General features: G+C 47.7%; 1 protein-coding gene across 1 annotated transcript; it reads left to right on the top strand.

Annotated features, from left to right (window-relative positions):
* The first annotated feature begins 1,790 nt into the window (after positions 1-1,790).
* On the top strand, positions 1,791-6,682 carry LOC140722940 (uncharacterized). The gene is made up of 3 exons (XM_073037564.1): positions 1,791-3,377; positions 3,441-6,446; positions 6,602-6,682. The coding sequence occupies exons 1-3, from the start codon at positions 1,791-1,793 to the stop codon at positions 6,680-6,682; spliced, it is 4,674 nt and encodes a 1,557-aa protein (XP_072893665.1).
* Positions 6,683-18,718: the final 12,036 nt, after the last annotated feature.

Genomic DNA, 18,718 nt, shown 5'->3' with positions numbered 1-18,718 from the left:
TCCTCTGTTACCCTATGTCCTTGGCCCATCCATACATCTGGGAGATTGCTTATGTCTTCCTTAGTGAAAACAGATCTAAGTACTCATTAAATCATTAAATTCTTCTGCCATTTCTCTGTTTCCCATAACAATTTCACCCAATTCATTCTTGTTGTTGTAGTTCATCCATGCGATGTCTAGATGCTTGCCATTGCATATCCACCGTCAACCCTTAGCAAGAATCATTTGCTAGTCTATATTAGCGAATTCACGTTTCATACATTCAAAGTTACCTTTCTTTAAGTTCAGAACCTTTGTTTCTGAATTAACTATGTCACTGTCCATCTTAATGAAGAATTCCACCATATTATGGTCACTCTTACCCAAGGGGCCTCGCACGACAAGTTTGCTAACTAACCCTTCCTCATTGCTCAATGTTAAACTAGAATGGCCTGCTCTCCAGTTGGTTCCTCAACATGTTGGTTCAGAAAACCATCCCGCATACATTCTAAGAAATCCTCTTCCTCAGCACCCTTACCAATTTGGTTCCCCAATCTATATGTAGATTGAAGTCACCCATTATAACTACTGTTCCTTTATCGCACGCATTTCTAATTTCCTGTTTAATGCCATCCCCAACCTCGCTACTACTGTTAGTTGGCCTGTGCACAAAGCCCACCAGCGTTTTCTGCCCCTTAGTGTTATGCAGTTCTTCATATCGATTCCACATCCTCCAGGCTAATGTTCTTCCTTTCTATTGCGTTAAACTCCTCTCTAACCAGCAATGCTACCGAACCTCCTTTTCTTTCCTGTCTATCCATCCTGAATATTGTATATCCCTGAATGTTGAGCTCCCATCCTTGGTCACCCTGGAGCCATGTCTCTCTGATCCCAATTATATTATATTCGTTAATAACTATCTGCACGTTCAATTCATCTACCTTATTTCGAATGCTCCTCGCATTGACGCACGAAGCCTTTAGACTTGGTTTTACAACACTCTTAGCCCTTTGTATTGTAGGAAAAAGACTGTGGGACTTGAGAGGTTAATGGGTTGCTATAAGTTTCCACTCAGCAGGTGGTGTTTGGTGGGGTAGTGGGTTATTAATGTAGTAGAATGGATGGCGTCGGGACAGGAAATGTAACAATGCAATCGGTCCCAGCTCGTCAACCGTAAAGCGTCCTAAATTGTCCTGTGGTAACTGTACCGTGTAGGCATGTAGGGGCACTGTACAGGACGTCAGTATGTTAAGATATTTATTGCTCTCATTGTTCCAAGGGGATATAGAAAGGGGCCAGGGGCTGTGAGGGGAGAAGCAGGAGAGAGAGAGAAGACAAGCAGGTAGACAGAGAGAGGACGACATGCAGTCCGTGGAGAAGGACAACAACTAGCAAGACCAGAAGGAACCCCAGGTGGGGACGAAACATCCCAGGTGAAGACCGCGTTCGCTGGCGTGGTTGCTTCATCACACCTGTTCCTGGCCCCGTATGAGTCGTGTGGGAGTGGGATTAACCACACGTTGATAAGTATTGCTTGTATCGGGAAAAGGGCAGTTGCACAGCGTACGCATTGATAAGTGTTGCCTGTATCGGGAAAAGGGCAGTTGCACAGCGTGGGTAGTTGTTAAGCCGCTTTTCGCAATGAAGTGTCATTTATGCTAATATTTTACCTTACCAATAAATAAGTGAAATACTGTGATCCGTGGTCTAGTCTCATTCTTGTCGCGGGTACATTTTCTCTGATACCACGGTCCTGCTTGGTCGGATAACTTTCCGTCCATAACAATTGGCGCTGCGAGCAGGGTATCAGGATGAATTTGTTCCGCCGCAAGAAGGAGGCCACTCCCGAACAGTTCCTTATCCCCGGCTGGACGGATAATTCGGCCGGGTTCGGGATGTTGGCAAATACATTGTCTCAGTTGGGTTCTCCTCTCAGCTGGGAGGATCGCCTGCTACCACGGGAAACCCCTATCGGGGAAAGTGTGGCACGGTTATTGCGAGAGCTGAATTTTCCGAAACAAAAGGGGTCCCTGACGGATGCTTTTTGGCTGCTGGCCACAGCCCTGAGGCATCAATCAGGAGTATTATCTGCTAAGAAGAAGGAATTGGGTGAATTAAGGGAGGAAGTTGAAGCATTGCAACAGAGGTGTGCTATGATGGGCGAAGTAGTGCGCACCAGTCAAAATCGGGCTTCTGAGCTGGAAGAAACGGGGGTCAAATTGGCATGTAGGGCCCTCCAATTGAAACACCAGTTGTATAAGCAAAAGGGATCTATGTCCCCGGATCCCGCCCGAGTAAGGGCAATGTTAGCAAAAGGGGATGACATTGATACCTGGGATGGTGATATCTGGTATGATGATGACAACCGATATCCGGACCAACCATCTTACCCACCGTTCCCGGGCCCTGGCTCGGGAGAGGATACCGCCCAAGCCCAAGCCCGGCCGGCAATGGTCACCACGTATACTTATCCTACCCCCCAGGATGAGGCGGAGGGAAACGATTTTGAATCTGACTATGCTCAGGCCGAGGGCGATGCGCGGGTAAGACCGGGAGAGGCCCTAAACGCGGGTCGAAGGCAGGTACAATATAAGGATTACACCATGAAGGAATTGTCCGGGATGGGCCAGAGGTTCCGGCAGAAACCATCGGAACCTTTGGCGGCTTGGTTATTACGGATATGGGAAGAAGGAGGGGGGCATATCTATCTAACTCCGGAGGAGTTGGTAGGTATGGGGACGTTAGCTACAGACCCTCGCCTTAATCAAGAGTTGCGGGGTCGGAGCGTCGACACTGATTATTTGTTCTATACTGTTACTGCTGCCGCCCGTAGAGTCTTCCCTTCCGCTATGGATTGGGACCATAAAGTTGCGGATTGGGAGACGGGGGAGGAAGGAGCACAGGTGCTGCGGCAGCAAGCCCTGGCGGCTGCCCTATATGCCCATCGGCTGGGCCAGTGGGCCCATGGGGGAGGGCCAGAGGATGAACTCTTCACCGCCGGTATGCAGACCCGCCTGGTCCGCTCAGCGGCTCCCGCATTACGGGGAGTTGTATTATCAATAACGGGACCCTTGATCGGGAGCCCTATCGCCCGTGTTATAGGGGCCCTGCAGACCTTGTCTGAAATAGCCACCCCCCGTAGCCGGGCTCGGCCCGTGTCTACGGATCGGCAGAAGAAAGAGGGACCGCCAGGACCGAGTAGGCGAGAACTGTTCCTCTCACTGTTGCAGGCAGGTGTCCGTAAGGAAGAAATAGATGGTAAGCCCACCTCTGTCCTGCATGCGTTGTATAAGACCAAAGTGAAGGGAAAGGTGGAGGAAGGACAGGGTCTGAAGAGTAATGATGTGAGCAAGTCGTCCCCTTCCCTTTATCCCAGCTTGGACGATGTGCAACAGCTGGTGCGTAAAACGTTGCAGGAGGAGGCGGCTAAATGGAAGGCACCAGTGCCATGTAAAGAATAGGAGGTTGGCGGGGTCGCCCTGGTGTATCGCATCACCACAGAGTGGACAAAGGGTGACCCCCGGCCTTATATACCTGTAATAGTCCACTGGGGAAAGGGGAATGACCAGCGCCATCTAGCCTTGGTTGATACTGGGGCTGAACATACGGTAATACCGGGCAATCCAGATAAGTGGAAAGGACCACCGTACCACATTGAGGGTATGGGAGGAGCTCTGACGCGGGCCCGAGAGATTTCGGTCCGCCTCACTATTGGCAATCATACCCTGGTGGTGCGGCGGGTACTGGTGGCTCCCACGGAAGAATGTATACTGGGTATGAACATCTTAAGAGGGTTACAGTTACAAACCACAAGGGGTGCGTTCACTTTTGGGATAAGGGCTACTAGAGTAATTGTGGGAAAGGCAAGGTGGGAACCGGTCCACATCCCTGCTCCTCTCTCTCCGGTCAGTGTTCCCCAATACCGTATTCCTGGGGGGCATGATGCCATAACCGAGACGGTACAGGCTTTGGTCCAGGAAGGCATCGTGCGACCAGCCACTTCCCCGTTTAACAGCCCAATATGGCCAGTACAGAAGCCAGACGGCTCGTGGCGAATGACGGTCGACTACCGCCGGCTGAATAGAGTGGCTCCCCCATTGGCGGCGGCCGTTCCGGACATAGTAACTATTATTGAAAATATCGCCGCACAGGAGAACGGGAGTTGGTATGCTGTGATTGACCTGGCCAATGCCTTCTTTAGTATTCCTATTAGCCCCGAATCGCAGGATCAATTTGCCTTCACTTGGAAGGGGCGACAGTATACATTTACCCGACTACCTCAGGGTTATCTCCACTCTCCCACCGTATGCCATGGATTGATAGCCCGAGACCTGGCAGAATTCACCACCATACCTAGTATTATTATACACCATTATATTGATGATATTATGGTTCAGGGCTGTGATATGGACACAGTACAAGAGGCCCTGGAATCCCTAACCGCATACCTCACACAACGGGGCTGGGCGGTTAACCCCGCTAAAGTCCAGGGACCAAGTCAGTCAGTCGTGTTCCTGGGCATTCAGTGGCATGCGGGAGAGCAAGTCATTCCGGAAAAGGTGCGGCAGAAAATAATTAATATTGCCACCCCCTCTAACAAGACAGACACGCAACGATTCCTCGGGTTGCTAGGTTACTGGCGGAGGCATATTCCGCACCTGTCCGGCCTCCTGCGCCCTCTCTATGTGGTCACCCGGAAAAAGGCCCCCTTTGAGTGGGGCGAAGAACAACAGAAGTCGTTTGAAGATGCTAGGCTAGCTGTACAACAAGCGCTGCCTTTGTCTCCAAGGGTACCTGGTGTACCGTTTGAACTGCAGGTGACCGCCGATGTGGATGCGGCGCACTGGAGCATGTGGCAAAAACAAGCAGGACGGCGAGTTCCTCTGGGCTTTTGGTCGAGGAAGATGTCAGATGCTGCAACACGGTACACCGCCTTTGAGCGACAACTTCTGGCCTGTTACTGGGCGCTGATTGAAACGGAGCGGATGACTGGAGACGCACCTATTGTTCTTCGACCTAGCCTCCCCATTATGAATTGGATCCTATCGGACTCCGCTAACTTAAAGCAAGGGCGAGCCCAACAGTCCTCCATCGTTAAGTGGAAGTGGTACATTCAAGATCGAGCTACCAAGGGACCTGACGGAGTGAGTCGCATACACGAGCTGGTAGCCGAGCAGCCGTTGGAGCCGAAACCAGTCGCTGAGAAGATCGATGTATTACCTACCTCACCCGTGAAGTGGGGGCGGCCCTTTGAAGAGCTAACCGACGAAGAAAAGAAACATGCTTGGTTCACCGATGGATCAAGTAAATGGGTGTCCGGCGTGCCGCGATGGCGAGCTGCCGCTTATCATCCTAGTTCTGGAACCGAGCTTACCGAAGAGGGTACGGCCGGCTCCAGCCAGCTCGCTGAATTGGTGGCAGTCACTTTGCCTTTGGATCACAGTAATTTAGAATCTGATGCTATGGGTCCTAGTGCTGTGGACACTGCTGTGTATTTATATACAGATTCGTGGGCCGTAGCCAATGGACTAACCGTGTGGATGCCTGATTGGGAACGGAACGGCTGGACAGTGCACGGTAAGCCCATATGGGGACAGGAGTTATGGAAGAAGTTGTGGGCAGCTGCGCTGACACGGACCCTAACAGTATGGCATGTGGATGCCCATGATAAGCGGCCCACTGAAACGGCAACTCATAATGAGCATGTAGACATGTTAGCCGCGATCCGAAAGATGGACGTGCTGGCTTTGGGTCGCTGGGCCCATGAACAGAGTGGACATAGGGGAGAAAAGGGTACTCGGGAGTGGGCTCAGCGGCATGGGATTGCTCTAACAGGTGACACGGTAAAGGAGCTGGTGCATACTTGCCCTACCTGCCAGGAGGTAAAACCCCGTCGGGTGATGCAAGGCCCTCCTGCTGCAATAAAACGTGGGAAAGCCCCCGCCCGGGTATGGCAAGTGGACTATATTGGCCCCATGCCTGAATGTCGGGGGAAGAAGTATTGTTTGGTCATGGTAGACACATATTCAGGGGTGGTGTTGGCCCGCCCCAGTGCCAGAGCGGATCAAGACTCCACCGTGGCGGGACTTGACTACTTGATATCCCACTACGGTATCCCGGAAGAAATACAATCAGATAATGGGTCCCATTTCACCGGAGGACAGGTAGCCGACTGGGCAGTAGCCCATGGGGTATACTGGGTGTTTCACATACCTTATTATCCACAAGCCTCAGGACTAGTGGAGAGGATGAACGGACTGCTAAAGGAACAGATCCGGTTGTTGACTCCCAGCCATACACTTAAGGGCTGGTGTATTGTGCTGCAACAAGCAGTAGACCGGTTAAACCAGCGAGTGGGGAAGGGGGGCACCCCGTTGGAGCGCCTGTTTCCCCCTGATGGTAACCAGGCTGGCATTGACATTGAGGAAGACGAGGAAGAAAAAATGGTGCCTGTTGTAGGACAACAGGTATGGGTCCGTTATCCTACAGGTGAACGCCTCCCGGGGGAGATAATTGCTGTGGCCCAGGGGAACACCCGTTGGGTGGCTGTGGAAGGGCATGATCGGGTGGAATGTTTAAATACAGAACGCCTGACTAAACGCGAATGATTGTTTGTTTTCAGGATTTTGATGATGCTCTTGTACGGCCTTCTGACCCTCCTTCTTCTCGGATCCAGTACCAGTTCTCGTATCTGGTTTTGTGACGATGGCACCGACCAGCTACACTTACCCGTCGGTGACAGCTGCATGTGTCATGCGAGTGGATGGAGGGTTGACCGGTTAACTTGTAATTGGTATCGAGTTATTGTTAAAGACGGTGGGGAAGTAATTAATCACCATATCCCAGACGGTGTTCCTGGATTTGCCCTATCATGTCCCCATGGCCGGAACCAGTCCGCCGTCTGTAAGCTGGCGGGCGGGTGTGCCCCGTTATATGGTGAGCGGATGGGAATCTATCTGTCCCGTCGGCGGCGAGATTCCCCTCCCCTTCTTCCCTCCGTCTTCCGAAATAATATGTTTTTGCGAATGAGTCATGAATACGCCCGTCGATTGAACCTAACTAAGTGTTGGGTATGCAGCACGGGCCCCCTGGATAGCGATGCGGGGGTACCTATGATACAACTCCCTTTTCGTAGGGAGGAATATTGGGCGTGGGTACGGTTTAATAACAACACGGGGGAAGTAGATCCGCCCTCAGATAATGTTACCAACTTACCGATGTACCAGCACCTGTTTACGGGGTGGTACATTCCCGCTTATGATAAAGGGAGTGCCCCGCCGACCTTCCCGGTCGCGGCCGGGATAGTAGGTCGGGATTGTGTGTGCAGGCGTACGCGTAGGGGGATCAGGGTTGGTAACAGTTACTGTAACGGAACCACGACTTATACCACAGGTAGGGTACGTGGGGGAAAAGGGGCTTTGAATGGTACGTACTGGATCTATGGTGATACGGCCTACCCCTGGTTACCCTATCTGTGGAACGGTTGCTGCTATTTGGCTTACGCAGTCCCCTACTTACACCATGTGACCAGACTGCGAGATCACCAGTCTGCCCGGGTCCGTAGGGGGCTGAGTGCTGCTGAGCTATTTTTCGGGGCTATTATTCCCGGGTATGGGGTAGTTAAAGTTTCGCGAGAAGTAGACAAATTATATGATTTAGTAGAGTCTATTGCTAATGAAACGGCCAAGGGATTGGTGGAAACAACTGGTGCGGTTGACGCCCTGACGTCCGAGGTGGTTGCCATCAGAACAGTAGCCTTGCAAAACAGGATAGCTTTAGATTTTCTGTTAGCTAAGGAGGGCGGTACCTGCGCTGTGGTCGGCGCCGAGTGCTGCACCTACATACCGGACGTCACGGAAAATGTCACTAACTTAATACATCATGTACGCGAGGCTGTGGCCAATCTGCATAAAGTAAGCGCGGATATTGAGCGGGATAAGCAACCGCACGAGGGTGGGCCTTTCTCTTGGTTTGCGGATTTATTTGGTGATTGGGGACATACTATTGTACAATGGGTTGTGTTTGTTATTCTGTTCATAATTTTTGTGGCTTTATGTGTTTTTGTGATTAAGCAGGTTATTCAACGCTGTTTGACCCCTCGCCGCCGTTGACGAGTTGGTACCGAGGGGTGGAGTGTATTGTAGGAAAAAGACTGTGGGACTTGAGAGGTTAATGGGTTGCTATAAGTTTCCACTCAGCAGGTGGTGTTTGGTGGGGTAGTGGGTTATTAATGTAGTAGAATGGATGGCGTCGGGACAGGAAATGTAACAATGCAATCGGTCCCAGCTCGTCAACCGTAAAGCGTCCTAAATTGTCCTGTGGTAACTGTACCGTGTAGGCATGTAGGGGCACTGTACAGGACGTCAGTATGTTAAGATATTTATTGCTCTCATTGTTCCAAGGGGATATAGAAAGGGGCCAGGGGCTGTGAGGGGAGAAGCAGGAGAGAGAGAGAAGACAAGCAGGTAGACAGAGAGAGGACGACATGCAGTCCGTGGAGAAGGACAACAACTAGCAAGACCAGAAGGAACCCCAGGTGGGGAAAAAACATCCCAGGTGAAGACCGCGTTCGCTGGCGTGGGTGCTTCATCACACCTGTTCCTGGCCCCGTATGAGTCGTGTGGGAGTGGGATTAACCACACGTTGATAAGTATTGCTTGTATCGGGAAAAGGGCAGTTGCACAGCGTACGCATTGATAAGTGTTGCCTGTATCGGGAAAAGGGCAGTTGCACAGCGTGGGTAGTTAAGTTAAGCCGCTTTTCGCAATGAAGTGTCATTTATGCTAATATTTTACCTTACCAATAAATAAGTGAAATACTGTGATCCGTGGTCTAGTCTCATTCTTGTCGCGGGTATATTTTCTCTGATACCACGGTCCTGCTTGGTCGGATAACTTTCCGTCCATAACAATTGGCGCTGCGAGCAGGGTATCAGGATGAATTTGTTCCGCCGCAAGAAGGAGGCCACTCCCGAACAGTTCCTTATCCCCGGCTGGACGGATAATTCGACCGGGTTCGGGATGTTGGCAAATACATTGTCTCAGTTGGGTTCTCCTTATACAATTATGTTGAAAAGTGGCCCTTTTTGCTTTATGCCCTGGATTTGCCTGCCTGCCACTTTTACTTTTCACCTTACTACTTTTTGTTTCTACCCTCATTTTACACCTCTCCGTCTCTCTGCACTTGTTCCCATCCCCCTGCCACATTAGTTGAAATCCTCCTGAACAGCTATAGCAAACGCTCCTCCAAGGACATTGGTTCCAGTGCAGCCCAGGTGCAGACCGTCCTGTTTACACCGGTCCCACCTCCCTCAGATCTGGTTCCAATGCCCCAAAAATTTTAATCCCTTCCCCTTGCACCATTTTTCAAGCCATGTATTCATCTGAAATATCCTCCTATTTCTACTCTGACTAGCACGTGGCACTGGTAGTAATCCAGAGATTATTACCTTTGTGGTCCTACTTTTTAGTTTATCTCCTAACTCCCTAGATTCACTTTGTAGGACCTCATCCAGTTTTTCACCTATATCGTTGGTACCTATGTGCACCACGACCACTGGCTGTTCACCCTCCCACTACAGAATGTCCTGCTGCCGCTCAGAGACATCCTTGACCCTTGCACTAGGGAGACAACATACCATCCTGGAGTCTCGTTTGCGGCCGCAGAAACGCCTATCTATTCCCCTTACAATCCAATCCCCTATCGCTATAGCTCTCCCACTCCTTTTCCGTCCCTCCTGTGCCGCAGAGCCACCCATGGTGCCATGAACTTGGCTGCTGCTGCTTTCCGCTGATGAGACATCTCCCCCAACAGTATTTCTGTTAAGGAGGAATAAGACCTCAGGGGACTCTTGCACTACTGGCCTACTGCTACGCTGTCTAGTGCCCACTCCTTCCCTTTCTGCCTGTGTAGCCTTTACCTGTGGTGTGGCCAACTCACTGAACTTGATATTCATGACTTTCTCAGCATCGCGGATGCTCCAGTATGAATCCAATCGCAACTCCAGAAGCCGCAGCTGGACACACTTCCTGCACACATAGTCGTCAGGGACACTGGAAGAAACCCCGATTTCCCACATGCTGCAGGATGAACAAACCACGGGGCCGATCGCAGCCGCCATGACCTACCCAATATGTTGCCTCAACTTTTGAAACTTTCTCCTTTTAAAGGAACTTATCCGGCCTTACCATACTTGGAATGAAGCTCGTCCTCAACCAGTCAAGACAAAGCCTTCCTACTCTTGCCCCCTGGTATCCGTCGCCCGCTCCGTCTAACTGTTCTCTTTAAAGACTCCCGCTGCCTCACGGTCCGACTCACACGCGCTTGCGCATTCGTGCCCCCGTTAAACGGCCAAAGAAAATGACCTACTTCTTCTAACTGTTCTCTTTAAATACTATCTATTGCCTCAGACACGCTAATTGCCTCAGCGAAATTGCTCTCTCCTCAAAAAAAGTCAGCTAAAACGATCGCCAGTCCATCTGAGTAGCTGAAACGTTCCTTACAACTGAACGCTGCTTCTGACGGAATATGGGATATCCGGCGATTTACTAGATCGCGACCATTTTCTATCCCACACTTGTAGCGGCTGTTGTCCCCGGTAACGTGCCGGACTGGTTACTTTATGCATAGTGCCGTCGTTACCGCGCTGCGGTACCCGCACAGATGCTACTATCGGCTGAAACGTCTTTGCGAAATGGAGAATTCAGGCATCTGATTGTTTTATTTCCACTTTTCTTACTTTGGTCGCAGATTTTTTTGTTCTTTCGTCAGTTAAGTTGGTGCCGATATTGTCACTGTTTCACAATTTCACCTCGGTAGGCTTTCTGAAGTGATTAAGGTGGTCTTTGCTCTTCTAGGCCCGAGTCTCTATCAGTGCAGACACTGCGACCTTATAACAACATGGTAGCTTATTTAAATAACGGTCCAGTCTGTTTTCGACACGGAATTCTGTTCTTCTATATGTCAGTAAATGAGAACTCCTGCTTTATATCTCATTGACTCTACTTTGTCACCGCTCCAAACAATCCCTTCAGCTGTTTCACCTCTAATAATAGAAATTGCATTGTTTACAGGAGCGAGCGACTGCTAGCCGGTACGTGAGTGGTGGACCTCGGATGCCTCGCTCTAAACTGTGGGAAGGTCGTAAATCGACTGAAAATCACATCCGTCATTGTCCTCCAGCCGGAGTGCAGCGACGGAGACCACACACAGGACTGTCCCCATTCTACCGATGCTATGCAGGCTATGGTCTGTTTGGAAGTGGAAAGGGGAATCCAGTGTGTGATAACCTGGATGAGGAAGTGGACCTGGAAGGGTTACTAAATTTGCTGATGACACAAAGGTTGGGGTGTTGTGGATAGTGTGAAGCGCGGTCAAAAGTTACAGTGGGATATTAAGAGGATGCAAAACTGGGCTAACAAGTGTTAGATGGACTTCAACCCAGATGATTGTGAGGTGATTCATTTTGGTCGATCAAATATGTTGGCAGAATATAGCGTTCATACTCAGACTCTTAGCAGTGTGGTTTCCGAGGGATTGTGGGGTCAGAGTTCATGGGACACTCAAAGCTGCTATGCAGGTGGACTCTGTGGTTAAGAAGGCATACGGTGCATTGACCTTCATAAACCGTGGGATTGAGTTTAAGAGCCGAGAGGTAGTGTTTCAGTTATATAGGACCTGGTCAGACCCCACTTGGAGTACTGTGTTGATTTCTGGTCGCCTCACTATAGGAAGGAGGTGGAATCAATAGAAAAGGGTGCTGAGGAGATTTACAAGGATGTTGCCTGCATTGGGGAGGCATTATGAGAATAGGAGTTGAGAACTCGGCCTTTTCTCCTTGGAGCGACGAATGATGAGAGGTGATCTGATAGAGCTGTCCAAGATAATGAGAGGCATTGATCGTGTGGATAGGCAGAGACTTTTTTTTCCCAGGGCTGAAATGGCTGGCACGAGAGAGCATCGTGCTTGGAAGTAGGTACAGCGGAGATGTCAGGGTTAAGTTGGTTTTTTTTTTGATAGGCACTTCCAGAGAAAGTTGCTAAATCAGAAACAATTCCATTCCTTAGTAGAGAGTTTGAAAGATAAACAGATATATTGAAAGTGAAAGCCGCCAAGAGAGTCGCAGGTCTCCCTTCCCGTAACAATGACACTTACCAGGAGCGTTGCGGACTTAGGGCGCAAACCATTGTTGAGGATCCCCACCACCCGTTCAACAGTCTCTTTATCTCTCTGCCGTCAGTACGAAGGAACTGAAGGATTGGTACTGGGTCTGCCAGACTGGGTAACATTTTCTTTACTCACGCTCTGAGTTTAATGAATATCTTCCTAACACCGAGCTGTTGTCACCCGGCCAGCGAGGTGCTAGCTGTATATTGTGCAGTTTACTGATTACTATGTACCCATGGTGAACATTACACATATTTTGAATTATATTTTAATATCATATTTGTGGTAATATTTGGTTAATGCCCTCTGTGTGGTTTTCTGATAGGTGGACGTACCTTGGTCCAGAGGAAAGGTGTTAGGTGTGATTGTATCTATGTAAAGTCAATTGACAATAAACTTAAACTTCAACGTGACACATAAATATGCAGGCGTTGAGTGAGAGGTTCCTAATGCCGGTAATCTGCATTGGAGTGGATCGGCAAGATGGTCAGCATGGCCAGGACTGAATTACACACGTACGTTATCACCTTCGACCTATTTCTTCGAAGTACTATCTCAAATCATATTTATTTTCTTTTTCGCTGATATTGAACTTCTCTGCTACACAATGCACTGCACTTGAACATATGGAATTCAGAATGACAAATAGAAAGAGAAGAACAAAAATGGCGTGAGACTGAGCATGAGCACGAAGGGATGGAGTGCAGAGGGAATTAAAAGGAGAAATATTGCGAAACAGTGAGAAAGAATGTTAGAGTAAGGTATGATGACAAATTCTTGTCAAGCGGCAGCTGAATTTAAACAGCAATAATTTCTGGCAGAAGACGTTGAACGAGGTATTTCATGTAAAAGCTGAAAGAGAACAGCGTTAACACGAGACATCAGAAGCAGTTGCCGAAAGAGAGACGACATTGTAATCGGCTTTTATTGTTGGGCTCTCATCATTCCTCTGCTCATTTAAAGATGTTTGCAATTAGGACAAAGGGATATTTCACCATATTCTTTACCTGCTCCCTGAACTTCGTCTGGGTTACAGCGTAAATACACGTGTTCGTGCAGCAGCTGAAAAGCTGGAACATGAATCCCAGTTCTTGCAGAAACTCCGGAAAGTACGCTGGCCTCAGCCCCATAAAGCGGAGCCGTGTGTTGATAGAGGAGAACATAAACAGTGCCCATAGCAAGATAAAATTACCAGAAATGGCAAACAATAAAACGATGGATTTCCTTCTGCTCGCCATCTCGGAATCTTTTGGAGTATCTGCAGTACTCTGACCACGGAGTCGCCTCCGTGCCCTGCTCGCCACTATAATCTGCCTGACGGTCAAGGTGTTGAAAAGCAGGATCAGAGCAAATGCTACTCCAGGGGTAAGGATATAATGAAGGAGTTCTACCGATCCCCAGGCAGACGAATTCGAAATACCGTACCTTGCGTTACAAAACCACGGGAAATTCCAGAGTATATAATTACCAGTGAACATAAAATACCAGAAGATATTCTTCAGACAGCTCACAACAGTGACCGTCCCCAGAACCACAATCGCCTTCTGCGCGGTGCAATACGTTGCTCTCAGTTTCTGGCAACAAATAGCGATGAAGCGATCAAGGGTGAAAGAGACGGTGAACCAGACGGACCAATCTGTGGCTGCGAACAGAAGGACGGCGTGTATATGACATATGCGGATTCTGGCCACGAATTGAAATTCTCGCCAATAAACAATGGGAATCTGTCTCCATATCAGGTCCAGGATAACGACCAGCAGATCTGCCACCGCCATGGCCACCAGGTAGCGAGTAACGCATTTGGAGAGGCCGCATTTTCCACGGGACAGGACTACGATCGACAGCAGGTTAACTGAGAGGAAGCAAATAGAACAATATTATCCTATGCTCCAAAACATGCATAGGTTTGTTTCAATGTCTGTTTTTTTTTTTAATTCACAGAATCTGCTGGTAAGACTGCATGTGTGGAAAAAGAAACGAGTCATCGTTTCTGATCGATCCCTATTTGAACATATTCGAGTAGTGCTGCCGCAAAATAAAACAATGTCCATGTCATATGCCAGAGATAGTTAACCGGTTTTCCATTCTGATTCGGATTCCAATCCTAACTCTCAAGCTGATTAAACGTATATAACGATCAGATATATCAGATCGGATATGATCAGATAATTATATATAACTGTCATAACTTTATTTCTTAATGAAATCTGTTCTTTTTATTGATAAGGTTGGTATGGTTAGATATCTCAGAAAGCAAATACTCTTTCCGGAACATTTCTAAACTATTTCCTCAATTTAAAAAAATGCATTTATTTATTAATTTCGTTCTTATAACATGAGCCTTGAACTTCTTCTGTCAAAAATGTCGAACAAAGATAAGGTCAATTGTCCCGCTTCCAGACAGATGCAGTTACACCAGTTTTAAGTTGCGTGCTGCTGAAAACAAGTCTGAACCCGCTACAGAATACGAAATGTAAATGCTGGTTGTTTCTGCCAGATCAAAATCGTAATGAGTAAACAACAAACACGCAAGCGTAGTCGGAGCCCTGATCAGGATGTCAGAGGTGTGACCAACGCCATCAATCACACAAGCTGTTCTCTATTACATCGGTACCCTGCTGCAACACCAAATGAAGATCAATTTGATGATTCTAATAACGACATCGGCGGAGTCAGCAGAACGAACAGGAAGCGCACAGTGTTCAGATAATCTCAGAACATGTCACTCCGAACGACTCGGCTAAATGGGATAACGATTATTTGAAAAAAGAACATCATCTCCACGGACAGGTAAAGAATGTACAATATCAATTGTCTCTCAAATCACATTTAATTTCTAAGGTAACTCCTACAGTTGGTAGTTGTGATGGACGTTGAGATTGCGATTATCATTCATATCAGAACATCCATTACCCGTCTTCAAGAGTCACAAAAACGCAAATATTTTTAATATAATATAAGCATTTCACCATTTGTGTCTCTTTTGTATGGAATCAACCGCCTGATGAATTTACTTACCAGGAACTGCAATAGCAGCGAGTAATGGATAATATATCCGTTGTGCCCTCAAGACGTAGCTATAAATGATCATATGGAACGTCATGTTCTTCCCCGATTGGAACAGCAATCCCGGTAAATACCGATGGAATCGCTGTCACTGGATTGTTGAAGCAATCTGACAAACGTCCCTCTTATACAGGAGAGAATATTGAACCGATGACGTAACGGGGTTCCAATGAGACTCCAATTAATACGGTAAATTAACAAATATATTTAACCGTTTCAAAACCGAAAATTACAGAGAAAAATATGTTGAACACAATGCCATATTGTAATTATAAAGCTCAACGAAACTCCAGACCAACAAAGTGAGAAATTTGGTTAAGTAATTATTTCTCCAACTCTGTGGGACAAGGCAATTGTGTGAAATTTATCGGGACGGTTGGATAGAAGTCTTGCAATGAAGAGGATATGTTTCAGGATGGAATGAATGAATATACCTGCACAGACAGTGTCCTGAGATAAATAAACTGAGCGTCAAAGGATTGAGCTGTTCTCGCATCAGCAGCTCAGGTAGCACCTATATGGTATAAAGCAGGAGATATTCCATACAAGCAGCTGTAATATAGAACCACACGACAAATATCAACTGAGTTGGTACTGGAAAATAAAACTACTATCACATATTGTTACTATTAACACAATATTGTTACATTCACAACAAATCACGTGTGTGTGTGTGTGTGTGTGTGTGTGTGTTTGTGTGTGTGTGTGTGTGTGTTTGTGTGTGTGTGTGTGTGTGTGTGTGTTTGTGTGTGTGTGTGTGTGTGTGTGTGTGTGTGAGCGTGTGTGTGTGTGTGTGTGTGTGTGTGTGTGTGTGTGTGTGTGTGTGTGTGTGCGTGTGTGCGTGGTTGACTGTCAATACCACCAAGACAGAAGTGGTTTGCTAATGGAGTACCAGTGTCCCACCCACTCTACCTGCCTTCACTGTTGGTGATGAAAAGCTGTCAGTAGTGCCATCTTTCAAATACGTGGGGACCGTTCACTCTGAGGATAGGGCATTGAGAACGGTATCCAGAGCCGCATTAAACAGGCATCAGCTGCCTTTCGGAGACCTCGGCGTAAAGTCATTCAGAACAGGAGCCTTCGTCCCTCCACAAAGGTCGCCGTATACCAAGCGCTCTGTGTCAGCACCCTCCTTTATAGCTGTGAACCTTTGGTAACCTACAGCCGTCAAATCAGGTCCTTGGAGCGCTTCCATATAAGCTGCCTTCTGCGCATCCTGGGAATTACCTGCGTGAGCGGGTACCTCACACTGAAATACTTGTAAAGACAAAATGCAGAAGTATTTGAGGCCATGATTACTCAGCGTCAGCTGCAGTGGCTGGGCACGTGATAATGATGCCCCCATGTCGGCTAGCCCGCAGAGTGTTATACGGCCAGCTACATCATAGTCGACGCTCAGCTAGAGGGCGCATGAAGAGCTATAAGGATCAGATGAAGAATGCTTTAGGGATGTGCAAGATCAGACCTGAATCTATCACTTGGCGACAGCTGTGTAGGGATTGAGTTCGTATTCTGGAGATGGAAAGAACAACCAGAAGAAAGTAGAAGAGAGTCAGGAGAAATGCAGCCATGGTTGCCAACACTACCACGACTACTACATATACATGTCCCGCCTGCAATAGGGCTTAAATGTCCAGGATATGATTGCCTAGTCATCCAAGATCTCACAATTAAAGGAGTAGACTTCGTCATCGAATTTCGATGAAAAGAAGAAGAAGAAGAAGAAGAAGAAGAAGAAGAAGAAGAAGAAGAAGAAGAAGAAGAAGAAGAAGAAGAAGAAGAAGAAGAAGAAGAAGAAGAAGAAGAAGAAGAAGAAGGAAGAGAAGGAGGAGGAGGAGGAGGAGGAGGAGGAGGAGGAGGAGGAGGGAGGAGGAGGGGAGGAGGTGGTTGAGGAAGAGGAGGAGGGAGGAGGAAGAGGAAGAGAGAGCGAGAGAGAGAGAGCGAGAAATCTGTTTTAATGTCTGTCTTTGACGGGTGCTCTCCTGCTTCACATGTGCTGGGCTATTGATCCGAACCAATGAAAATAGCACTAATGACGCAGTGCCGTGGTGTCACCTCGTCTTCATGAAAAGTGTCCGATTGGTGTTGAAGTTGCTCTTGTGGGGCTTGTCCGATGTCCCACACTGGCTGCGTGGATTCTCCCTGTGGTATCTAGTTTCAACGAGTGGTAACTTGTTAAGTAATTGTGGCTGTAATTTACCCTCGCTGCCGTTGAGACCTCATAGAGACGATTTGCAGATGATAGAAATTATAGATAAAGTGTAAACGAGAGGCGGCAGAGGATACTGGATCACTGAAAAACGAAGTTGCAGAGATGGTCATGGGGAAAACCCAATGGTAGATGAAGTGAATAAATATTTCGAATCTACACTGTTGAAGACAAGAACAGTCTGGTGGAAGTTGCAGGTGTCAAAGATCATGGAGGGTGTAACGTTGTCATAACTAAAGAGAGGGTTCTTTAGGAATGGAATGGTTTGAATGTAGGTAGGTCACCTGGACGAGAAGGTCTACACTCCAATTTTTCAAAGATGTGGATGCGGAGGTCATGCAGACTTTAGTAATGATCTTTCAATAATCTCTAGAGTCTGGATTGGTTCCCGAAGACGGGAAAATTGTAAATGTCAGTCAACACATTTTTACGTACCCCGTAACTGGGTGTCTGACCAGCAGAGAAAGAAGAATCCGATGGAGTCTGGTGGTACCAAGCAAAAGGTGTTTATAGTAAACTACACAATACAATATCAAAAATGCAAATATACATATTAAACAAGTTAGCAGTAATAAACCTAAAAGTGTCGAAATAATAATAATCAATAATAAGCAAGCTCTATTGATGTCAAGGGGTAAAGTAATTGTCATAGGAAAGTATATTCAGTTCATAAATGCTGAAGTAGTTATGGTTGTTGTATTGAAAACGTTGGAGAGAGATTAGAGAGAGAGAGAGAGATAGCGAGATGTAACAGCTACAGCAGCCAAACCGTTTGTTGCTTTCTTAATCCGTCGTACCGTTGTGGTCATTCAGTTATGACCAATCTGTTCTACAGCTAGACCGTTCTTCTGCCGTGCACTCGTCACTCTGGCATGAGTGGACACACACACAAGTCCCCAGCGGCCCTGCTGTCACACTGTGAGCTTTATTGACCGATCTCCTGGTTCGGACTCCGAAGCGGAAGTCTCTCCAGGCCTGTATTTTTATCCCCGCTCACAGGGTATCAGCAATCCATCTACTCTGAATGACTGTGTCCATCAAATCAGGCCACTCCTGCTATCTCCTGAGGAATGTTAACGAGCAAAGTACAGTCCTTGTAGTAGAAGTTATATAATCCAGGAAGAGTCATAATAAAGTAAATCAACAGTCTCTCGCTCTCTCTCTCTCTCTCTCTCTCTCTCTCTCTCTCTCTCTCTCTCTCTCTCTCTCTCTCTCTCTCTCTCTCTCTCTCTCTCTCTCTCTCTCTCTCTCTCTCTCTCTCTCTCTCTCTCTCTCTCTCTCTCTCTCACTCTCTCTCTC

The sequence above is a fragment of the Hemitrygon akajei genome, unplaced genomic scaffold (genome assembly GCF_048418815.1).
Source record: "Hemitrygon akajei unplaced genomic scaffold, sHemAka1.3 Scf000094, whole genome shotgun sequence".
Classification (NCBI taxonomy): Eukaryota; Metazoa; Chordata; class Chondrichthyes; order Myliobatiformes; family Dasyatidae; genus Hemitrygon; species Hemitrygon akajei.
The sequence above is the reverse complement of the archived record's forward strand: the minus strand, read 5'-3'. Positions and strand labels throughout refer to the sequence as shown.